Source organism: Chenopodium album, chromosome 8 (genome assembly GCF_948465745.1).
Source record: "Chenopodium album chromosome 8, dcCheAlbu1.1, whole genome shotgun sequence".
In the NCBI taxonomy this organism is placed as follows: Eukaryota; Viridiplantae; Streptophyta; class Magnoliopsida; order Caryophyllales; family Amaranthaceae; genus Chenopodium; species Chenopodium album.
Window position 1 is genome coordinate 2,298,069 of NC_137841.1, and position 25,715 is coordinate 2,323,783.

Below are 25,715 nucleotides of genomic sequence, written 5' to 3' on the forward strand. Positions count from 1 at the left end.
CATAAATTCAAGGTTGTGGCTCGTCATCATGATATATAAAGCATAGAACTGATCAACATATAAAGCAATTTGCATAGAACTGATCAGCATATAAAGCATAGAACTGATCAGAACTTCTAATCTGTCCATCCCTATATGAACCACACACAGTGATACCAATGTCACCATAAAGCCATAAACTGCACTATTATAAGAGCTTGTAGTAGCCTTGTACACATACTCCCTCCGTTTTTAAATACTTGCTCCATTTCTCCATGCGCGGAGTTTTAGGAGAAATTGGAGAAAGTAATAAAATATGGAGGTAGTAGGGTAGTTGAGAAAATAAAAAATTGTAAAAAGCAAAAGTAGTGGAAGAATAGGAGGAGATAGAGTATTATGTTGGGTCCACTAAGTGTGAGAAATGAATTAAAAATTGTAAAAGCTTTCCAAAAAATGAAATAGTGCAAGTATTTAAAAACGGCCGGAAAAGAAAAGTGGAGCAAGTATTTAAAAACGGAGGGATTATCTATTAAGAGTTGTGGGCCTTTAAATACAATTTAAGGGTAGATGCAAAGGTAATTTCAGAAGCAATGAAAAAACTAGGGTTGAGTTTTAAGGAGAAAAAGAGGTGAGACAGAAGATAGATGATAACCTAACAGAATTGCCAAGATTTGGATGCCTTGAACTAAGGACTGACACTTGAAATGCGTTGAGTAATATTTTGATTGGTCATAACAATAACTTGCCCAATCAACATAACTTCACAAAAGCAAGACTAAATTATAACTAACTTCAATCTCATATTAACATTATCACCCGCTTCCATGACTATTGTAGGACAGATCTTTTCGAAAATTATTGGTAGCATAAACTGCAACTCTAAGTCACCATCTCGAAATACATCGATATATAACGGCGTGAGTATATCAACATCTTGTTTCTCTAATTTTAGTTGAGGAAGATAAAGGTCACTAAAGTGACTCTCATCCCGATAATAAACATCAAGTGATTAATTTCCTTCGTCGTCATCATAATCGTTAACATAACAATCATCATCATAATAATAATAATCACCGTGTTGGTGTACTTGTTGTTCGTGTTGGTATGCCATTAAATTAATATCTAGTACAAAAATAGGCCTCGCTTCATCGTAGTCATGACGCCTACAAAAATCGAATGAACTCTTGAAATAATCAGTGACTTGTTGAGCGAGTAAATGTTTAGAGGTACAACTCAACCCTTGAATTTTAGAAAAAACTTGTTTGAAATAATCAGTGACTTGTTGTGTTATTATCGAATGTAAGTACTTTGAATTCTAAGTAAATTTGGGACACTCGTTTGATTTAATTACTACCTCCGTTACATATAAGTTGCAACTTTTGCCATAAAGGGTTGTTACACATTAGTTGCAACTTTCATTTTTTTTTTTATTTTTTAGTAAGTTTATTAAATGAAATTACAAAAATACCCTTATTAAATATTTCATAAACACAATTAGTTACCTAAATCAGATTTCATTAAATTTATAATCTAACTTAATTAACATAATAAAGTCCCCAATTAAATCAATAATCAATTCAAAAAATCATTGACATCAATCATCATCTCCACAAAATTATCAGACCACCACTTTAGCATCGCCGCCGCTACCTCAAACCACCTCCTACAACACTGCTTCTCATCACCACATTCAAAGTCGTCGCCTCCTCCCTCGGTGTTCTTTTCTCTCTCTCTCTCTTCTTCTTCTTCTTCTTCTTTTTTACAAAAATAAAATTGCTTACATCTGATGCTTTGAGGGATGATTGGGCTAATTTGGGATGGTTTTGGAGTGCCTCGAGGTGGTTTGGACACCACCTTCTCAACGTCGTCACCGCCGCCGCATCAAACCACCATCAGCAAAGTCGTCGTTGCAAGATCTGATTTCGGTGCATGGGTGGTTTGGGCTTCAGGGGTGGTTTTATAGTTGTTCGGGGGTGCTTGTGGGTGGTTCTTGGGTGGTCGGCCTGAGAAGGGGTTGGTTTTGGGCTGAGAGGTGGTGGTTTTAGGGTTGTTCCGGTGCGTGTGGGTGGTTGCCGGGTAGTTCAGGCTGTGAAGTGGGTGGTTGGTGTTGGGCAATGGTTGTTGTGTGGTTGTTGTTGGTGGTGTTGGTCAATTTATTAGTTACCTTCACTTTCACTCTCCTACCCTTAATTTAGGCTGCTTTAAGGGCCTGTTCTCATACGATGAAATTCAGTTCAGTTCAGCTCGGTTTCTAATTTCCTTCTCTTATAAAATATGTTCAGCTCAGTTCAGTTTAGTTCAGTTGAGTTCAGTCAATGAGAACATGCCCTAATTCACTTTTCTACCATTATGAAATTTTGTCTTAAATTCCGTGTCAAGCCCAAAGATGCAACTAACCTGAAACGGATATGAGCTCGGTATTTAAGCATCGTTTCTTTGTAAAAAATTAATGATAATAATTAAATACAATGAATGCTTATTTTTTATATAAAATAAAATACAAGTTTTTCCCAATTACATTATTATTGATATGATATTAACCCTGACCCTAATTTCTCTGCCTTCCAGCACTATGCTCGGAGCCTCAAATATCATATCACATTTACAGCTCATATACCTTCACAACAACGTATCGAAGATGAGATGAACTGTAATACCCCGTATTTTTATGTATTTTTATAAGGAAAAATTGATGGGAATAATCCCACCTTTTGAGCGTCGGAGATTAATAATCCCACCTTTGGGATATTTTTAAATAATCCCACCTTTGTACCTTATCCGCTCCTAACAGTCCCGGGTGACTAGTAACCGGTTGAAGAGGTAATTTTTTTTTTTTAGTTTATTTTACACATGTCACAATTTGATTTGTCCAAAATTAAAAGTAAAAATAATTAAAAAGTAAAAACAAAAAAAAAAACAAAAAAAAAAGAAAGAAAACCAACACCACAGCCACGCCATCCCCACCAGGCCACCACCATCCAAACCTAGACCAGAAACCACCGCCACCCAGACGCGAAACCACTGCAACCCGAAACCACCACCACCCAGACGCGAAACCACCACCACCTAGACGCGAAACCACTGCAACCCACCCCAGCCAACCTAATCCCAAAACCAACCTAACCCCAGCCAGAAACCACGCCACCTAGACCCGAAACCACCTTCGAAAAATCAAAAACCCACCAAACCCAATTCCACCTTCAATAAGTCGAAAATCCCACCAAATTGACTGAATCGAGGTGGGGAAAGAAGAGGGAGGTCGGTATAGGGACGGAGGAAGGGGGGAGAGGATCGAAACGGGGGAAAAGGAGGGGAGCCGGGATCAGGGCGGAGAAAGGAGGTTGGAAATCGAGGGTTGTGGGATGGTTGGTTTTCAAGGGTTTTCGTGACGGTGGAAGGGAAGCTGGTGGTTCGAGGGAGGAGGAGAAGGGGCGTCGGCGCTAGGGGAGTTGATCTGGGCGGTCGGCGTCATGGGGCAAGGCACTTTGGCGGCAATGATGGCGGGATCAGGTGGCGGGGAGGGTGGTTGCCTGGTCGGGGATGATGGGTGGTTTTTTTTAATTATTCAATTATTATTTTTTTCCTAAAATTTTTTTTTTTAAAAAAAAATAAATGTTTTTTTTTTTTTCGACCAATCACAGACCAACACGTGTCTGGTAACTTGTTATAACAAGTCACATGACCGGTTGGGACTGTTAGGAGCGGATAAGGTACAAAGGTGGGATTATTTAAAAATATCCCAAAGGTGGGATTATTAATCTCCGACGCTCAAAAGGTGGGATTATTCCCATCAAATTTTCCTTTTTTATAAAGTATTTAAGTATTTATAAAATGTATTGTCAAGGGCTTAATTAAATATTTTAAAGGGTTAAAGTATTTTAAATATAAAGTTTTATAAAAGTAAAATAAGTTTTGGGCCAAACGTTTATTAATTATTGGGCAATGTAAATTATTCCTACATACTCTTATTGGAATAACCCATTCCCAAAACCCATAACTTAAGCCCTATCCCATAACTCAAGCCCACATTTTTATAAGCCCAAACTTAACCCTACACTTTTGACTATATAAATACCCCATGAATCCCCAAAAATTTCCCACACAAAAAGGTTAGTCTTATTTTCTCTCTCCTTTGTTTTATTAATTTGTGTAATTATAATTATTGATTTATGGGTTTTGATTTTATTGTTTGAAATTAATTTAATTAGTATCAAATTGTATTTTGATGATTGAACTTTATAATTTTCAGATTTTGTAAATTTTATAACCTAGGGTTTTTAATTATTGAAAATCATGATTTTAGGGTTTTTATGAATAATTGATTTAGGGCTTTTACAGTAATAATGTTTTGAAATTTTGGTGATTATAACTACTTATTAGTTTAACTTAATTCCAGATTTATTTTGAACACGCAAATTCATGTTTTAATAATTAGATTTCCGTTCGTTAATATTAATCTCGTTTTAATCCCGATCAGGTTCTAAACTCCTCCGATTTTGATAAAAAAAAAAGTAGTGTTTATCGAGTGGAAACAACGTTTTAAGAAAGACTCACTACATTTGGTAGTGAGCACTACCCTCTCGTGGCCAAATTCAACCTCTAAGTACGATTTTCGAGCAGTTTTTGATTTTTAACGAAGTTTTTTTTTTTTGTGCTTTAAATTTTATCTTTGAGTTTAAAAGGGGTAAGAGATAATTTAATGTTTCTATGGATAATTTAAGTATAAAGATGTATTTTGATGAAGTTTTAAAGGATTTTTTATTAGTTTAAAATGTTGGAATTTTATTTAAAGTAGTATAATTGTGATTTTTAATAAAAGGGTGTGATTATCCATTAAAAAGGAGTTTAATTAGGGGTTTTTAAATAATTTTCAGATTATTATAAGTTATTTAAAGTGAGTTTAAGTTGCTGGAAATTGTGTATACAAGGGTAATTAATATAGTATTATTGTCCCTTTATGTAGGAGGCTTGGTTCGAGAATTGTTGTAGAGTACTCGGTTATTTTAAGAGCTTATTTGAGGTACGTACGCGTACTTAGCATAATTTGGTGATGTAGAATCATGCTAGGTTTGTTTGTAATTGATTATAAGTAGAATCATGCTAAGGTTTATGTATGGAATTGTGAAATTATGGTGTTTGTGATTGAATGGTGAAGCATGAATTATTTGTGATGGTTTATGGATTGGAAAATTGTATTTTTGGCATGTTGTGTTTGAACCACATTTTTATTTATGGCATGTTAGAAGGCATGATTAATTAAACTACATGTTTAATTATGTTTGGAATATTGAAAAGGAATTTTATTATGCTTCAAATAATTTTTATTGATGCTTTAAGCATGAGGAAGGAGCTATATAAGTGTCTATGTACACAAGGAATAAATTGTATGTTGGTGCCTTTGTGCACTTAAGGTGTTTTTAACACCGAGGGATAGGATTTTTGGCGCATTATGCGTTTAAGGTGTCTTTGACGCTAAGGTAGAATTAAAAAGGGTTCAACCCAACATTAAATAATATGTGGTCACTAATTATTCAAGAATTAAATTGGTATGTTTGCTTGATTGAATAATTATTGTTGATTGATTTATTATGCTTTGAGAGTCATCACCAAGTCTAATAATATGTAAATAACGTAAAGTGAAAGAGATTACGCACCAAAACTCTTGGAACATATATACCTTGAGTATGAACAATGGGGGGGGTTATGGGGTTTTATATTTAACCATAACTTCCAATGGAGTACAGGACGCTGTATATTCCTTTTTATTATTTATTATGCGTAGGAATTCCGCCACCTTTGTGTGGTTTTGTCGCTGGCATGGTTAGCTCCCGTGCCAGTTAACCTCAAATTTATTTGGGGGAGGTTAATAGGTGGAAACCCGTTCGATGCGTAATCAATGCAAAATGAATTAATTAGTGTCTAGTCATTGTGTCTTGTTGATTGGTGTGTGTGCTGGTGAACAGGTGCAATGAGGTAAGTGTGTTGATAGGTGAAAGCATGTTAGTGTGTTTAATTACGCTTATGTACTCAGCTTTGTTGATTGTGTGTGTTTGTGTGTTTTGGCCATGTCTTTATCTTGGCCCTATGATGACCCATTTTTAATGGAGAGTAGTGGAGACAAGTAGAGATATGTTTTTCAGGTATTGAGGCATATTCATGATGGGGCACGAGTGAAGAGCGAATCATGCTAGTTTATATTAGTTACAATGTGTTTCTGCTTTAATTATTTATGCTAATATTTATATGTGGAGCTAACATCAAGTTTGGATTTGGTTTGGTTTTTAATAAGGGCCTTTAATGGTTCCAAGTTGTAGGTTGATTTTCATTTTACTTCGCTCATTTTGGTTTTAACTTTACTTTCGTTTGGTTAGCTTTTCAAGTTGGTTTGTTTTGGAAAGGTTTTTAAAATTAGTCTTCCGCTGTGTATCTTTGATATTTGCCTTAACCATTTTCACGATGGCGGTAATGTCTTATATATTCCTATTTAAAGTTTTATACAGGGCAAAACAGGTATTTTAAAATAAAGGAATTTCTAGGGTGTTACATGAACAATTGAACACTTGAATTTAAGAGAAACTCATAAGCTACTGAAATCTCTCATTTGATGCTAGCTCAAAACCAACAATATATAACCAGCCAAATACGAACATATTTATAAGGTTAATTTTTAAATTACCACCCAAAAATGTAACAATTTTCGAACTAACTACCTGTTTAATTTTTTTATTTTAAATTACCATCCCTTAAATTAAATAAATGCTCAGATTACCACCCATTTCAAAAATTCGGTGGATTTTCCGTCTATAGGCCCCACCTAACACTTATTTTGTCCCATTTGACTGATTTTTTCCCCGAATTTTTTCTTTAAAAACACTCTCTAAACTTTAATTCACATTTCCTTCACCAAATTCTACCAAATTTCAAAGAGAAAAATATGAATTGAAGTTAGGAGAGCGTTTTTAAAGAGAAAAATCGAGGAAAAAAAACAGTCAAAAGGGTCAAAATAAGCGTTAGGTCGGGCCCACAGACGGAAAATCTATCAAATTTTTAAAATTGTGGTAATCTGGGCATTTATTTAATTTAAGAAGTGGTAATTTAAAGTAAAAAATTAAACGGGTGGTTAGTTTGAAAATAGTTACATTATTGGGTGGTAATTTAAAAAATTTCATATTCATAAAAATGAAAACAATTATTATAAAATAATCAAAATGAACAATCTCTAAACCTTAATGTCTTATTAAAGGAGAATATTTGAAATCACGACAAAATCATATGCAGTACTACATACTATAATATTCAACTTATTGTTGTCAAACTAATAAATGTCATCTAAAGGATACTATACATAATCTTAACTGGGGATTGCTTTGTAGCAGCAAGAATGTAAACATTGAAAACCCCTATGCCCTATCATGAAAAAAACTAATACTATTTGACAAAATTTCCGTTAAATTCCCACAAACAAAGCAGAATGATGGTACAACGAACATTCTCACTCCAATCTTGAACACAATTTCGCAATGGAGAGTCGAAGAGTTTATCTCAGTTGAAAAATGGAAATAAAATAGGATGAAATAGAGGAGAGAGAGACTACTAAAGACTGAAATCAAAGATTGAGTTGGGGAGAGTGTATTCAGAGTAAATGAAAGAGTCAAAAAGCTGACCAATATTATATCGAGGGTAAAAACGGATCTACACTGTAGATTTCAAAAACTAACATTACTTGTGGGTTTTGAACATCTATCAAAAAATCACTTGAGGCCATTTCTCAAAGACTTATGTTGAGGTCGTAATAATTTTCTATTAACTTTATATACGAGCAGATACATTATTAGCTAATTTAGGGGTCAGCAAAATGAATTGCATTTTAAACCTCTTAAGTCTTAAATCATAATCACATATGAGATGAAAATAAATTAAGGTTTGTGTTTAACTGAGTTCAATCAATCACAACAGGCCCTACATATACGTAAGGTATTTATCAAATTATCATATTTCAAACACTTTCAAAATATTTTTACAAGATCTATAAAAACTCGTACATTTTATCTATCCTCCAATAAACGGGTTTGGGCATGGTTTTTGGCACAAAGCCTTGGCCTGAAATGGGTCACTTTTTTTTGCCAAACCCGACCCATCCCATGATAAACTCTACTTACCCATGGATGTACTCACGTACCCAAGTTTCCATACCACCTACTTTCCTTGCCATCACCATTCTTAGCCATTCCCACCCTACAAGTCTACAACCAACGAATCAAGCCCCTGAAGCCAACCCAAAGCAATCAAGAGTTTTTTTTTTTTTTAAGCACCTATCAAAAACAAAACACGTGGCACTATTAACTAGTCTATTAAAAACAATTAAAACATGTTATGGGTCATTTTGAAAGGGTCTCCCCAAAAATTAAAACCGCCTTGAATTAATCGGTAGTTAAAACCTTTTAAAGAGGAGAAGTCATAATTGTAACAAATGACATCAATTTTCCAATGAAATTTGGTGGCTCAAATAATGTGGTAGCCTTGGTGTTTTCAGGTGTGGGCAGTTGTAGACATGGAGGTGTTGGGGTAGGAAATGTACAATGCTTCGATATTTTTGGCAGAGATACGTCGTATTCACTATTCACTGGCTAAAACTCTAAAAAGGTTTGGATCAGTAGTGGTCACGAATCTCACGATCCCTTTTCTTTGAAATATTACTCTTGCACTTACATACCAAGTTAAGCACAACTCGTTCCTGTGATGAGCGTGAGCAACCAAGCAAAAAGAAATACAAAACAGCTACTGCAGGAAGTTCAGTTAAATTTCCAGTGATTTTCACTATGAGATGATACATGTTAGCTCTCAACATACCTAGTAGTTTTACAAAGCATCCAATGAAAAGTGCCAATCAACAAGTTCAGTTCAAAGTTGTTCCTAAAACTTACATCGGAGGGGTAAAGCCTAACTACGTCACAAAATTACCAGAGAACAGCCCGGAGCTTCATGGAGCTGTAATGGGTCAAAAACTCAAAATATTAATCTTTTACTAATTTTGGGAGAATAACTAGTCATTTGACTCACTTCCAGAGCTTCACATACTTGTCATGACTAGCAGAAGCCACCAAACCTGTTACGCTAGATACAGCTAGCGCAGCAATGAGCCCTTCATGTGCTGATAGGGTCATCGTCTTGTTTTCTGACATGTTCCAAAGCTCCATAGACTACAAAAACACACACAGGATAATAATTATGTTAGATTCAAAACCATTAGGAGGATACAAGGAAAATTCCACTTCTCATAAAATGCTGTTTCTGGATAATAATTAGCAGAGCTAGGGGGTGCGGTATTCCCACAAATATTATTGATTAACAATCTATTTTGTTGACTAGCTTTAAAATTCATATATACTCTTTGGTTCAGTGATTATTGCCAAGAAATATAATTTATGCTAATGGGGAGCACTAAACCTGGGTTCAATCCATTATGATTTCCAACTGATGAAATTCGTATATACATTCAATCCATTATGATTTCCAACTGATGAAATTCGTATATACATTCCCCCCCCCCCCCCCCCCCCCCCCCTCAATTCTTTATTTATTATTTCCCATTCATCAGAGAATGATATTAGAGTTTAGACACTTGCCTGATAACATCCAATCACCAGCAAAGAAGAGTATGTAGGATGGAAAGCACACGAGTAAAACTTGTTTCCATTGCAGCTCAGCTCGTGCACACAATCACCTTCATTTCCTAAGCCAAGACTCCAGACTCTAACAGAGTCCTCACTGACAGAAGCCAAGAATTCACCAGAGGGATCCCAGCATACAGAATGAATCTGTTTTGTGTGCCCCTACAACGAAAATCATGCAGTTTAAGCTTCACATGCCAAGATATGCAAAGAAAAACAGCGCAAACATTTGATGTCAGCAAGCATATTATATAATACACATCAAACCATGCATAAACACACAAGCTATCCCTTTTCTAACTCTAACCAAGAAATGAAAATGTAATAATTGGGACCAAGGAATAACTTTCATTAAAAATTATGCAGTTCATCTTATTGCACAAAATCAGGAAATAGCAACCACCATTGAAGTCTTGATGTTCAATTAAACATAAAGGTCAACCTGTAATCTGTGCAGACAAGCTTGCGTCTCCACATCAAGTATAGATATAATATTATCTGCAGCAGCAGCAAGGTATCTTCCATGACAGGGCTGGAATCTTATCTGGGTGCTGCCACCCTGCATAAAATATAATGTGAAAGAAATGTCATTCTTATAATCTTAATCATATCCTACTCATGTTCGCTACTTTGCTTTCCTTCTGCTTCTGTTTCTTTGAAAGGGTGTACAGCAAATTAGCAATGTCCTCCATAGCAACAATTATAAGAGAGGGGCAAAAGACTGATAACCCTCAATCCTATAATAATTGTTAACTTTACCCTTTTTGAATGCTCAAAAGTTGTCAAGTTTCCAATAATAATAATAATTATAATACAGAAATAAATAAGCAAAAGCTTTCATTATACCACAAATTTGAATGATTAATAGTCAAAACTTGCATGTAAATGACACTGAGGGTCAAATCACAAATGCTTGATGTTCCCTTAAATTTTTTTGCATTTCTTATAGAGGACAACTACAAACTACAATAAGATTTAAGGCAGAAGGGGTATCAAAGTTGAGGGGTTCAACAGTATTTCACCTTAAAGACCCTGGCACAGCTTCCGTTGTTTACACTCCAATAGCGGATTTCACCATCCCCATCGCATGAACCGATGAGATCATCTTTATTAGGGTGGAAGTCTAGAGACATGACAGTGGCAGAATGCCCCATAAAATTACGAAGCGAATAGCCAGGCTGAAAATACAATATTTACCCATCAGTGTAATTGCTATAAGACAAATGTCAGTTCTGCAAACAAAACACAAACCAAGGACAAGGAAAGGGAAAAACATAATACAGAGAAAAACTAAGCATGCAACAATCAATCATAGACTATGTAAGCATCGCAGACAATGATAAAAACAAATCTATTATTGTCATTTCCATTAACAAGCCAACGGGTCCATCTATGTTTCCTTGGATCTTTCATAGTATTGCCAGTGAAAACTGTAATAAATGATAAGTTAGCATTTTTCAAAGAGAAGGCATCTATGTTACAAAGAATTTTGACCTGCAGAACAACTGCTTCAGCCAGATGACATGATTTAGTATCCCAATATGCATTCTGAGACAAAATGTGGGTTTTAAGTAACCTGCAAATTGTCGGGGCCTTAACATGAACTACTTATGTTGAGGAAGCATTGAGTTCTAGTCAACAGCATAGATCACCGGATAATTAATTCTTAGAATCTTGGATACTTTAGATAACAAACAGCATGAAAAATCAATTGATGTTTAAAATAAAGGATACTTGTTCGATCAAGCAGAGAAAAACACAGACATATTTAACGATGGGACAAAACAATAATATAGCAATTTGCAGTGAGGAGACAACAAGATGAAAATGTGCACTAACATTTTCCACATCCCAAACTCTAACAGATTTGTCGAAAGATGAAGTCGCCAGGCGTGACATGGAAGGACTGAAGCGGACATCAGTTATCAATTTTGTATGCTCCTCAAGTGTAGTTTTGGGCTTCAATGAATCAGCATGCCACAGCACAGCCTACATGAAAATTTCAACATATTTCTGTAAAGTCATATTCATTTAGTAAATAAGCAACTTTTAACTCATAAAATATTTGGCCCACTTTTATTTAAATAGTCACCTTCATATCATGGCCACCTGTGGCAAGGAGTTTTCCATCTGACGAAAAGTGACAACAGACTACTTTGCCTGTACTCCCTCGAACAGAGTTTACTTCTGTGAACATAAATCCTAAAGCAATGACAGATTAGCAGAATTAAATTAACTTCTGACTAAGCACCAAACGAACTTATATGTAGACATTTAATCTTGCCACTTGATTTGTACAATTCAAGTGGATACTACTTCAAAGTTCAAACTATGCCGGCTGATAAAATTTGTGCACCTACGTTAGCTTGATCCCTAGATTTTAAAAAGGATGACTACACTCTTATGAATAGTGGAGACGATTATGCCCCTAAAAATTTATATGCATACTTGCACTTTGTAAAAATATGACTAAACTTTTATAAATAGTGTTTGAGATCATTATGCCCTTAAAATGTTTATTTACACATTTATCTACAATTATAGTGTTTGAACAATTATACTTTTAAAATATTTATTTATTTATTCGCCCTTAATAAAATTAATTGCCTTTTTCTAGTTCTGAAAAATAGTGTACGATCATTTATACCCTAAAGATATTTGTTTCCAAATTTTTACTCATTAATGCTACCAACAACTAAAGTGTGATATAGGGTCAAACCAAAAAGCTCCTTAATAATGTCTAGCAAAGTGGCGCGCATCGTGCACGTTAGGTTGTTAGCCGCCCTAGTTAAAGGAACTAGAATTTTACATGATACTACATAGTTGGCTAGTTGCTATACTTGCTAAGTCGGTAGGACTTATATTAAACAAAAAAAAAAAAAAAATTATAAATTTAATTTCCTAATTTGGATGTACATCAATTTTGAAAGGAAATGAAGTGCAAGTGATACTTCAAAGGATAGGACGATTACTTTTTGTAAATATAGAGTTAGTGTTATTACTTGTGTTTAGATCATAGGGAGGTCATTTGTTAGGGTTTTGGTGTGGAGATATTTAATACGTAGTAAGAATCTATGATGGAAGAAAAAGGATTTTGGGAGACGTGGAAGAAGAACTGCAATATGATGATAGAGGCGTATGTACAACTTGAACATCATACCCAAAACCAAATGACATACTTCGTAATAAATAGCTCCAATAAACATAAGAGCTATAACTATGATGATGTTATGTTAATTGGAGCTTATGTTATTTGGTTTTAGTTTTCTTGTACTTTGGTTGTATGCTTGATGTTCATCGAATGTAGAGTGTGCATTGTGCATACGTCTTCGCCATCCAATTATTGGTTGGCCACAACCTTCACATGGTGACAAAAACAAGCCACAACCAAGCTATGGTCATAGCGAGAGAAAGGCAGCAATAGCATGTTGCGCACAACGTGGCCCCTATTGGGGTAGGCAATTTAAATCCCACATGGAGAGAATAAGGAAGAGACGACCTCCATATAAGTTCTTGTGTAAGTTATCATATAATGCAATCAATGTATAAAAAAGCTCAAGGCGCGCTGAGGCGATAAGGGATATGCAGCGCCTTGGTGCGCCTAAGGCGCACTATATAAATACTTGAAAAAAATTAGGAGAATTTTGCTTCATGTGCGCCTCGGGTGCACCTAATCAAAATTGCCTTGCCAGGCCAAAAAAAGCGCTTACCCCCTATCGCCTTGCGCCTCAGCGCCTAGAAGCGCCTTAGGCGCGCTTTTTCAAACACTGAATGCAATCCCAAGAGGGTGGCAAGTGAGAGAAATGTAGTTGTAAGGTTAGTGTCTATAGAAAACGTCAATTAAAAATCAACATGATGAATACGGCACACGAGTGTGGTAAGTCCAAGTAATGAAGAGAGTGTTTTATCCATGTGAGAGCAACATGAGATTTTTTGTATTGAGAACATTAAGAGAACCATCCCAAAATATCAAATGAAGGAGAACCCATTGTCTTATATAAACCTTGCATTAACCCCCAACCAATGTGAGTCCAATCCCATACCTTTAAATTAGCCCCAAGTGGGAGATTGTTGTGTTCTAAGTGTTAGCTAACTAAGTATCTAATATAGTGGTGGAAGAGACAGCTTATATGAAATCATACATATCTATATGATTTTCAAAAGATACAAAGGTAGGCCACAACCTACCTAAGTCCGTGAAGACTAGCCACTGTCAAGCTATAGCGTGAGAAAAAGGCAGAGGCCATAGACAACCCAAAACTTCAAGTGCCATGGTCAACTACTAGCTTCTATGTGCTTGAATGTATTCAACCTAAACATTATATTTGTGCCCTAATATAAACAACGGGGTTAGTTGTCATATTACGCAACCCAAAAAGAAGAGGGGTGAGAAACCCTTGGGAAAGATACTTTATGCGCTTATAGGAGTTAAAGTCATTGTGTACTCGTTATTAAACTTGGATCCTAATTTTAGTGAGATTGAGGAAATTGAGAAAGATATTGAGTATCTTGTGTTCACCACGTACACATTGAGTAAAGCCTAGTACAAATTTTTTAGTTGGTATGGTGTGTGATAGCGGGAATCCACCTTTTATCACTTTTGTATTTCCTTTGAAGTATAACCTGATCCCATCAGTAAGTCAACACTCTCTCCCCCTCTCTTATTTTAATTTTTTTACCACGTGACCCCTACCCCGTTTTTCCCTTCTTAAAAGTTAATGTTAAAATTAATAGAGTTACCGTAGTAAAATATCATTATGATTTTCCTTTGAAGTATATCGTCTCTTTTACTATTTGTCTTGCCTTTTATTTCACCTTAATTACACTTCTCATCCTCAACCTCTTTAATTTGCTTCCACTACGCACTTACAACTCTAAAACAACAACAACAACAAAGCCTTAGTCCCAAAATAATTTGGGGTTGGCTAACATGAATCGTCATAAGGAGAATTGTACAATATACAAAATCTTACAACATGTATTCATCTTTTAACGAATAAGTTACTCTGCAGTCAGACAGTTTGCGCGTACACACTTCCCTGGATGCTCATAGGTGCTCTAGATAATCAACCCACTACTCTCATAGGAAGCGGCCAACTTCTACACCCAAATAGGTGAATCCATCAAGAGTGTACTACCACATACCACCACTCATATGGATATGGATCCATTAAGAACCATACTGCTCATCCTCAAACCAAAGTGGTATATCATCACAATATTCGCAGATATAAGAGGGTGGAAAACAAACAATGCTTTACTATTCATAACGTCGCCCTTTGAACTCCAAGCATAAGAGGTTTTCTGCATAAAATACATCTCAAGTTCTTTTATGTTCTTTATTATTTTCTGTCTAGCATTACTATACTGTTTAATAGCAGAGTTTGTGGGCCCCTGATCCTATCAGTTACAATGATAATACAAGTACTTCAAGTCATGTACTCAGTCACGTAAATATGGATAGCAAGAAATCAAGACCATGTACAGATTTTAATTTGTTCCCGAGTGACATAAAATCAGAGTCGTGAAGACTTGTTTAAATCTATTTAAAAACTCAGCAATAAATATTTCCCAAGTGGCTAAATTTCGAGGTAGACATATTGAGATGAATAATTTGCATAGGCTGACACTCTCATCAGATATGGGCTAGTAAGATATCAATGACCAGAATGAAGAAGCCATATTGTTACAATAGAATTCAACATTATATAAGATTTCACAATTAAACGTACGGGCATCAAGGAGTTGGAAAGCCATCAGGAAATGCATGTCATTTGTTGTCTATCACTTGTTATATTTTTAGCAACTATATCTAATTCCAGAGCTCATATCAGCTGTTAACTCAAGCATTCAAATGCCTCTTTCATATTCTGAAACAGTGGGATGTGAAGTATGCAAATCAATGATTCCAACGTACCTTTGGTTATGTCCGCGCCACGGCCAACTGAATCTCTGTGGTCTGCATCATCAGGCGATAAGAATGACTCTACATTGTCATCTAGAGTCCCATCCTCCACAAAACGCTCCATATCAACCTGAAACTCCAGATGTTTGCCATCTTAGAGCTGGCGTGAAATGCCGATGAGAGGTTGTGCAATGCTTAAAATATTGCCTATCAGCAAAACATAATTAAAATTTGCTCACCAGCTGGTTTGATGGTGATGTAAGGTTTCCAGTTGCTTCAGTACCAAACATTAGTGCTGGCTTTGAAGTGCTGCCGCCATGAGAGAAGGATGGCATTGACATCACATCTCCAGCTGTATGAGTTGAGGGGGTTGAAGGAGCAGAACTTGGGGAAGGTCCAGCAGTATTTGCAGTTCCAGAGCTATTTGCAGGTCCTGAAGATGATAGAGGCTGCTTTCTCTTTCTCCCATTCTGATTTTTTGAAGCCTTAATAAATTAAAATCATGTTAGGAACCCATACAATTACAAAGGTGTTACTTGACCATGCCACCATCATAATTTAGGAAATGTCATCATTGTCTTTCACATTATAGACTGTAATAATTATCATTGTTTACATCTGTTAGATCAAAAGATGAACTCTCTCCAAGTATCTGAAAGAAAATACTCGTAAGTAGTTTGAGAATCAAAGGTATTATATTCCTTCAAAACTAAAAGACAGTACTACTGCACCAACAAGATGATCAAATTAAATATTGCATATAATATAATAGAAATTTCCAATTATTACTGACTTGTACTTAAACGAACAGCTCTGAGGAAGCATGTAGAGTTAAATTAACAATGGATTAGGAAAAATATTAGACCTGATCATTCCCTCGGAACGAGTTGGATAAGCTACCATCCATGGTAATACTACTAGCTCCACCAATCTTGTCAGGCTGATGAAGAGCATGATTTGAAATTTGAGAAGGTTGACCAGAAAGTCCATTCTGCTGAAGTTGATGAAACTGATGCTGGTGGAGACTGATTTGTTGTTGCTGCTGTTGTTGCTGCTGATGATGATGTTGCAACTGAGCCATTTTCATCTAGAAAATAGTACAAGCGCAAAGAGTTAGTTTCGCAGAGCACTGGTTACACAACAACCTTAACAAAGACTTAAGGCATCCATTCCATCATAAGATGTTACATACTCCCTCCGTCCCTTATAATTGCACCATTGTATGTTTTGGGGTCAAACTTCAAAACTATGATCACAAATTCTCACTAATGTATGCTTCGTAAAAAATAATTTGGTCATGTAGTATCGTGTTCTCTCACCGTCTACTTTAAGAGTATCAATTTTTAATAATTTGTTTGCGTACATAATTGGAGATATTAATGTTTGAAGATGTTTCTTGAAGACCATGAAATCCATATGGGGCAAACAAATAAGGACGGAGGGAGTACTAAATTACAGGCAACTGGGTACATTATAAGGTTCAAATGTCCGACATTAAACATGCTTCACCAACAAACACTACTAGGCTTTGACAATTATTCAGCATGTCTTGTCTTGTGCGCCCTTGAAAAACAAGGCTCTTCATGAAACAAGGCCTTGAAAAACAAGGTCTTGAAAAACAAGGCTCTTCATGAAACAGCCTTAATAACATTCATAATGGTTAGGCTACAAAAAATTGGTCACCAACTCACCCTGTTCTAAGATGGAGCCTCAATAAGGGCGATATGGTTAATATCATCTGAGCTGACATTTAAGAATTGAAATGATTAAGTAATATACTACCTCCGATTGTTTTTTAGTTGACGAGTATACCTTTTTGAGAATAATTTTTAGTTGACACGGATTCCTTTTTGGGAAGTTTATTTTTAGTTGACTCCACTACACACTTGATTAAATGAGCTAGGCACATGGTCTACCCACTAGCTTTAACATTCTCTCTCCTATCCTTAAAGTGTGCCTAAATTAAATGTATCATCAAAAAAGAAACGGAAGAAGTGTTAAATGTTGTTACAAAAAAGTAATATATTTAATATTTGAATAGCAGTTCTAGTAAGTTTAATGTTGATTTAGTTGAGTACTACACATTTTCAAAATCAATACTTGGGAGAAAATCATTAGCTAGAACAGCTTGCTTGGCACGAATCCTACTGATCAACAAAAATCCAAGCAGAAGATGATTACCTTTAATAATGCATCAGCGTCTCCACGGGGTACAACAGGACAACCAGCTTGCAAGGGTGATCCGAGGTTTGGGACCATGTCTGCAGAGAGAAATCCCTCCTTCCCAAAACTCATACTTCTGTTATTCAACAACATTCTGAGTCTTCTGCTTTCCATATCATTTGCTGAAGCTGATGTCAAATTCTGTTGGGCAAGCAAAAGTTGTTGCTGATGCTGTGGTGACAACATCTGAAGTTGGTGAAAGGGTTGAGAAGTTGGCATATACGATTTCTGCTGCTGGAGAAGCCCAGGTCGAAGATTATCCAATCCCTAACAAGGGGACAATATGGTCAGGAATCAATTATGGGCTCTTTCACAAATCCCAAATTAGAATGATAACTGTGTACAACTGTACAGACTCTAACAATATACAACTACATTCTGCAATAACTACAAGTATAATTACAAGGCTGGAGCAAATGTACCAATAATGGACGACTCAAATTAATTTGATCTTAAAAAGACTTACTGTGAGTGGCCATCCCTTCAATGTTAAATTATTACCACTTTGGTTTGAACCTGATTCAAGAGGTTAATGTAATACATGAGCCAAATAAACATGGAAAAGGCCACCAGACCACAGCTACACGATCAAAGTAGAATACTGTTGGAAACTGCCACCTTCAAGTAGGAGCAGTATCCAAGTGAAATATATCATTTCAAGTATTATTAGAGCCAGTAATACATTAGTTAGATTCAAGGGTATCACAGACAATACCAGGAATACCTAGCAATGATGCTTCAGGTCCAGCAGCTCGAGGAGTCAAGCATGAATTCATTTCTGTCTTTATGTCCTGCTCAAAATCAGGAAATTACTGGACCATGTCAACTGCAGAGCGCTGCATAAGGCAGTATAGGAAGGAAACCGAGCAAGAAGACTTACTGCTACAGACCCCGGCTGCTGCTGATTCCGAGATGCCATCTGCTGAGACATACCACCAGATGAACCATGCAAAACTTGCCTGCAAATAGCAAATTAACAGAATCATATAATTGTTCAAAATACATTGAAGAATGGCCAAGTAAACAGCTTTATAATTCAATTTTTAAGAGTGGAAAAATGAAAGGTCTTTCACCTGACAAAGAACCAAGAACAAAGGTTAAAATCAGAGCAGCAAAATCCAGAATATAGCTAACAAAGAGCTACAACACTACTTAAAATAACAAAATTGCAATGCTACCAAGTCAAACATCAAGAAAATATATTCAAACCAATTCACTAGATGGAAAATGATGTTCGGATGCTAATCTACATAAATAGCACTCCATTAAAACAAGATCATTACAATGTAAAGCTGGAATATTTAACCAATCATCAAAAAGGAGAGGGAAAGAGAAGAAGACAGACCCTGAATGCTGGCCAGCAACAGCTGATTTCAGTATAGTGGCATGATTCTGATCCATGAGTTGGCTAACATTATCAGCAAATCGCTGCTGCAAGAAGTGCATTTGTAGTTAGACTATCACAAAGAATCCACAACACTAAACATGATGATATAAAGGAGCAACTTACTTTCAATGATGTGTCATCCAATGAGTCCCTTTGTTGGGGCAATTTTAATCGTTCCTCGTACATTTTGGTCGCCATGGCATTTGCAGTGCCAGAATTTTGTCGAGTAGGAGGATCATTTCCTGCATGCTCATTAGCATTGCCATTAAGATGAGCACCATCTCTTCTTTGGGATTGTTGTTGATGTTGTTGCTGTTGTTGTTGTTGTTGTTGTTGTTGTTGTTGTTGTTGTTGTTGTTGTTGTTGTTGCTGTTGTTGTTGCTGCTGCTGCTGTTGCTGTTGTTGTTGCTGCTGCTGTTGTTGTTGCTGTTGCTGCTGCTGCTGTTGCTGTTGTTGTTGTTGTTGTTGCTGCTGATGTTGCTGCGGCTGTTGTTGCTGTTGTTGTTGTTGTTGTTGTGCATGCCTCTGCATCAGTATCTGTTGCATATGCAAATGCTGTTGTTGCTGTATATTAGGCGGTTGCTGACTCTGAGGATGTTGCTGCTGCTCCCTTGCTCTTAACAATTGAGTCTGCAATTTCAGGGACACATCAGAAGCTCCAAAGTCCAGATTAAGATTTAATTTCTAGTTGCACAATACAATGCAGTTAGCATTACTCAAGAGGACAGCAGTAATACATTATAGAAAGGCGACATAAAAGTTTCCGGTGAAGTGAAGATTCAACAAAATTCTTAATGACATCAACATTTGAAATTCGACAGGCAAACATTAGTTTTTAAAGAGTAAAGCATTGTAATTTGTAAGTAGTAAAATGCACTTCTGGTCTTGCTTTGATATCAAACATTGCACCACAGGCTCATACCAAAAAATAAAGATTTACTGAAGTTAATAGTATTGACCCTTTGCAATATGTGAGAGTTACAGGAAGCTCAAACCAGATTTCTACTATAGCTTCCTAAATACAATTGTAGGTTCATTTCCAGATTGGGCGTCTGCCCATGCGGCCCATGCCAATCAAGCATATCAAGATATAACACGAAATGGGATACACACATAATACAAGAAGCAATCACACCACATACTACTTCTCAGACCAACCTCAATATATGAAGCAGCTACCTCGGAGTGTTTTTCATTTGTTCTGGCAATAAATATATCCCAGAAGACTGACCACCACTCGAACAAAAATCCACCAGGTGCATCAATAGCTGCAAATACCATGTCTCAATTTTCAAAAAATAAAGTGTTGAAAGCTAAAATAAAAAAATAGAAACAATAACAGTAAATTTGCAAGAAATCATACCAACAGGATCAGATGAGACCTTTCCCTCAGTTTGAAAGGCTTGTGCAGTAGCCTTTAGATCCCTTTTAACTAAATAATCATGAATATACACATCTAACCTGATAATTACAAAAATAAACATACATAATTTCTGTGATTTTCCAAAAATTCACTCTTTTACAACACAAATTATGCAATAATTCAACACTAAAAACAAGCAAAAAAAAATTTACATTCACCCAACTAGACAAGAAATTAACAAACATCAATTCTGTGATTTTCCAAGAATCCCACATTACATTTTATTTTGAACCCAAATGAATTATGCAATTCATCAGCCCAAAAATCTTTAAACCAAATAGAAAATTGCACAAAATCACAGAAATGGAGGCATGCACACTAAAGAGGCACCATTTTATACAGCTCCCAAGACTTTAAAACCATAAGTAGACATTAAGGAGTGAATTTTGTGGGTTTACGACTGTTAATTAGCAAAAAATTAAACCCTAACTTTAAACCTAAACTGAAACAACAGCAAAAAAAATGGTCAGAAACAATGTGATGCAGAAACTGAACAAACCCAGAAAGCTTAAAATAACCCAGAAGCTAAATCATGAAGAGAAAGTAAATTTGTTTCTCAATTCTCATAAATTAATAGTCAAAAAGATAAGATTTTTGGTGAAAAAAAACTAAAACCCAGAAAAATTAGAAATGCCCAGATACTAAATCGAGAAGAAAATGCAGAAAAAACAAAAGAAAAATTAAAACTACAAAAGTACCGCATGCTAGTTAGATAGTGAAAAACAAGAGAAAAAAGAAGAAATTTGTTGAAAGAAAGATGAGATTTTTGGTATGAAAGCTTACATTTTATCAGCTTCCCAATTAGTCTGAGACATTTTTGTTGAGAAATTACAAATTCAGTTGACAATGTCAGTTCTTCATTAAATAGTTAAACTCAAAGAAAGAACAACAACAATAAAGGGCAAAGCTTTTTCTATTGTCAGAAAAAAAATTGAAGTTTAGAGAGAGAAAGAAGAGAGAGAATGAAGAGAAATCTATCTCAACTGAACAGAGAGAACAGAAGCAGAGGGCCTCTAATTTGGACAAATGAAGAATTTAGGAAAATTAAAAAAAAAAATACAGTAAAGAAAAAAAAGTTCAGGATGTTAATAATTAATGATATATTTTATAGATTCTCATTGTTTCAGGAAAAAAACATTGGCCCAAATGAGTAATTTCACATCTTTTATTTGTTAGGGGCTTCTGCTGTATTCTATTCCAATTTTTTGTCTTCACTCATTTTGATTTTTGTTTGACTGTTCAAAAAAAAAAAAAGTGAACATTGATGTACTCAGTACTTGTACAAGTTTTGCCCCTATGCCTATGCACTTTGAACTTCTTGGTTTTTTTTTTTTTTTTTTTTTTTTTTTTTTTTTTTTTTTTTAATATGAGATAAAAGATCATTTTAAACCAAGAATATCTACTATAGGACTATAGGTTAAGTTGGTCCAACTATGTAAATTAATGTTTAAAGATAGAGGGATAGATAAAGAATCCCTTTACTTATAGATGGTGGGAAACTCAACTTGTGTTCTCATGACTTACTTTATATTCCTTTAATGATTTAAGACATGTGCTCTTTGGCTTAATTCATTTCTTTTCTTAATTTCCTTCTCTCATAAATATTCAGTTTAGTTCAATAAATCAGAACCGACCCTAATATGTTACTCAGTTCAGGTTAATTCAGTTCAATAAATTAGAACATGCCCTAAAATGTTACTCCGTGTTTCTACTTTCAATATTAATACTCGCGTGAGACGATTACTATTAAAAAAAGACTAAAACTTATAAATAAAGGAAGTACAACATGTGTGTGTTTAGTCTCTAATAATTTAAATACTTATAACTAATTGTGATTTTGACTTTTTATTAGAATCAAAGTTCAATAAGTTAAGAGTTTCACACCGAATTGTCTTATTATTTTAGGTGGAATGGATTTTTTTTTTTCTTTTAAATAAGTGAAAAACAATTGGACACGATCAATCCTAAGTGATGCAACTGTTCATAATTTTTTCACTCCATATAACTCAACTGGTTATTAAGATCACATGACATCATTTATTTATTTTTTTACAACTATGTGAAATCAATTGTTACTTATGTAGTATGGAGTATACATCTATAAAAAGATTAATTTATTGCCTTATATTATTTCATAAATTATGATTTTACATATATATACTAAGATGCATTACAACTTTCTAAGTAAAAGATTGTGAATATCCATGATCCTTTTAAGAGTGTGTTTTCCTTTCCTAAATTTGAAGTGTATTAATTTCTTAAAATAAAAATCACGACCGTTAACTTATTTAAATTTATTACAATTGTTATAAATATCAATAGTACTTTGATTGCCCAACTTACCTTGATAGCTCTTGTTGGCTAAACTTACTACCCCAAATGGAAATTTATCTTACTTTAATAGCGCTATTGTTGGCTAAACTCATAAGCCCAAGTGGAAACTTATCTTACAGGATCAAAATTTAACGTGATTAGAGAAAGTTATCTATAGTAAATAGGCAAGAACATAACTTAATTGTTTTGCTTAATATTAAATTTATTGGTTTTTAAACTTTTATTATATTTTTTGCAATAAGTTGTTGTCGGTCGGCGTATACAAGTACTTTGTACAATATCACAACAATACAGCATATATAAAGTATTAAAGTGATTTTTTTTTTCATTTTATTCAAATCTCATAACTAATCTGATCTAATCTAATACAATAGATATCAAAAAAAAGAGGCAAATCATTTGAAAACCCCAATGAAGTTTGCATCTCTCCAAAATTTGTTATCCTATAAATAAATTTAAATAATCTACAATGCCAAAAAAAAACTACAAATTTTACGTAAAAGGCACTATGTTTTGGCAAAACTGGCTAAAGTAGCACCAAATAGTTTGTGCAAGCCCAAGAGCACAACATTAGAATGGAGCAACTCACACCACCACAGGGGTTGGTGCAAATTTTAGCATAAAAAATATGTAGTGAAAAAATTCTACCAAAGTTTTAAAAAATGTTAACTTTCATTTTAAGGGCAATTATACATGTGTCCCCTTAGGAACAAATACATCTAGGTGTTTAATATATTCTCAAGTTATTAATTTAAAACATGTGACAAATTCACACATTGGCGATTGTAACTAATGTAGATTTTCACTTATTATTTCAAATTTGTCTACTAGAATGCAAATCTAAGAGATTATAACAGAGATACAAAATTTTAAGATATAACATATACTTATATAAAATGACTTGTAATTCTTGTGGAATTTTTTACCATCAGATTTTATTATATGCCAAAATGTGCACCCAGCCGCACAAGCCACCACCTATAAGGGGTGTTGTGCATTTCTCCGCTTAAAGTCTTAAAGGTTGTGCTACTGGTCTCACCTAACATGAAGTTTGTGTTGTTTAAGGCAATTTTCACTGTTTTTTTTTCTTGTGATATTCTACTATTCTCAATTACCATCGTCTTTTACATAACTACATAGAGTGCAACAAAAATAAATACCTTCATGTAAACTAACATCCACTAATCTTATTTTTTAAAAAAAAACTTATGTAGTACAAAATAGCCAATGTCTAGATGCACAACTATATTCAGTTACAAATGGAGTCATCACATACTCATATTCTATAAAATATCACTTTAAAAGCACAACAAAACATTTGTATTATGTATGCATTTATTCCTTTTTTTTTCAAAATATAAAAACCGGATAAATAATAATAATAAAAAAAAAAAAAAAAAAAAGCAAAATTTAAAATAAGTATAACGGAATAAAGTTCACCGCTCTTCATATCCGCACGATCTTATTTTCTTATGATTAATATGACTTACGGGGATCCTATTATCAAAGCCACATTTAACCCGATATATATTCAAAGCTGTTGTAATTGTATTGTCACACTTAACCTCTACTTTACAATATGTGCATTAATTGTTTTACTTTCTAAAACATTACTTTGAAATTAATTCAACAATAATTTACAAATAAATATTAGTAACTTTTACATATATGTAAAACCTGTAGTTACAGTTAATACGAACTAAATGAATAATGCAAAATGTCAAAAGTGTATAGGAGTATATTTTGGAAATAAATGTAGCATCTAAAGACAAAATGTCTAGTAGTTAACACATCATGAAATTGTTCTAACGTGGACCTATATAGTAGTCTATAGTAATATTTGGCCCACTTTGTAATTGGATTGAAAAAAGTGTATTAAGGTCCATTTCCAATCAAATGTTCAACATAGCATAATGGTACAAATTTTTTTTTTTCAAAGGATCAATTATTTTGATTGGGATGCTCGTACGAATTAAACTATTTAAGTTGTTTTATTTCAAAAAAAATAAAAACTATTTAAGTTGTTACCTTTTTTTTTTTTTAGTTTCATAATTAAAATTTAAGCCTTAATTAATCAACGTAGAATGAATTTTAAGTTGCATGTTAATAATCAAAGAGGAACTTTTTCTATCAATCTAAAAACTACCCAATATTTCCTTCACTTTTTTTTTTTTTCACTTAGATCATTTTGAGTTCAATGTTTACCAATATATGAGCCCTTTCCCTAAATAATGTTGGGAAATTATTTAATTCCCAAATTACAGCTACTCTTTTTTTAATTCCCACCATACCGTCCACGTCACCGGTTCAGTGGGAATTTTTTTAAAAAACGGGTTTATTAGAAAACCGCTACTTCAAGTAGCGGTGTGCTACTGAAAACCGCTACTTCAAGTAGCGGTTTACATATTAGAAAACCGCTACTTGAAGTAGCGGTTTGTATTTACTAATTACTGATTTATAGATATTTTGTTTTTAAAGAAAAACTTACAAAACAAACCCATAAACCGCTACTTCAAGTAGCGGTGTTTTGAGGACAAGTAGCGGTTTACAAAATTAAAACCGCTACTTGAAGTAGCGGTTTGTTGTTGGACCGAGAAAAAAAAAAATCGGTTTGTTTTCCTTAGCTGACGTGGACAGTATAATGGGAATTAAAAAAAGAGTAGCTGTAATTTGGGAATTAGATAATTTCCCAACATTATTTAGGGAAAGGGCTCCCAATATATAACGTAGTTTATTTAACTATCTTCTTATAAAAGTTTAAAATAAGACGAATTCTAAAAGGTCTCATATCGT

General features: G+C 34.6%; 1 protein-coding gene across 4 annotated transcripts; it reads right to left on the minus strand.

The window, feature by feature from the left end:
• Nucleotides 1-8,770: 8,770 nt before the first annotated feature.
• LOC145641556 (transcriptional corepressor LEUNIG-like) lies at nt 8,771-21,884 on the minus strand. 4 transcript variants are annotated; one of them, XM_081692399.1, is made up of 19 exons: nt 21,372-21,884; nt 20,529-20,626; nt 20,324-20,448; nt 19,289-19,795; nt 19,124-19,209; nt 18,659-18,737; nt 18,503-18,569; nt 18,245-18,294; nt 17,737-18,045; nt 16,421-16,642; nt 15,795-16,040; nt 15,568-15,685; nt 11,743-11,852; nt 11,490-11,639; nt 10,673-10,828; nt 10,093-10,209; nt 9,606-9,812; nt 9,058-9,179; nt 8,771-8,967 (listed from the first exon to the last, which is right to left on the minus strand). In XM_081692399.1, exons 1-19 carry the CDS (start codon nt 21,401-21,403, stop codon nt 8,937-8,939), a joined length of 2,832 nt encoding a protein of 943 aa, XP_081548525.1. In that variant the 5' UTR covers nt 21,404-21,884; the 3' UTR covers nt 8,771-8,936. The 4 variants fall into 4 exon arrangements, with proteins under 4 accessions (XP_081548525.1, XP_081548524.1, XP_081548527.1 ...); XM_081692398.1 differs by having other exon boundaries at nt 18,494-18,569; XM_081692401.1 differs by having other exon boundaries at nt 8,771-9,179; nt 18,494-18,569; nt 19,124-19,206; nt 20,324-20,433; nt 21,372-21,882.
• Between the last annotated feature and the right edge of the window lie 3,831 nt (nt 21,885-25,715).

What these genes read in the sequence shown, in the direction of transcription:
- LOC145641556 (XM_081692398.1), bottom strand. Translation starts at nt 21,403, where the DNA reads ATGTCTCAGACTAATTGGGAAGCTGATAAAAT. An exon ending in ATCATTGCTAGGTATTCCTG is followed by an intron (nt 18,295 to 18,493) that starts GTATTGTCTGTG and finishes CTCTTGAATCAG; the next exon opens with GTTCAAACCAAAGTGGTAAT. An exon ending in CTTGTCTGCACAGATTACAG is followed by an intron (nt 9,813 to 10,092) that starts GTTGACCTTTAT and finishes TTTTCGTTGTAG; the next exon opens with GGGCACACAAAACAGATTCA.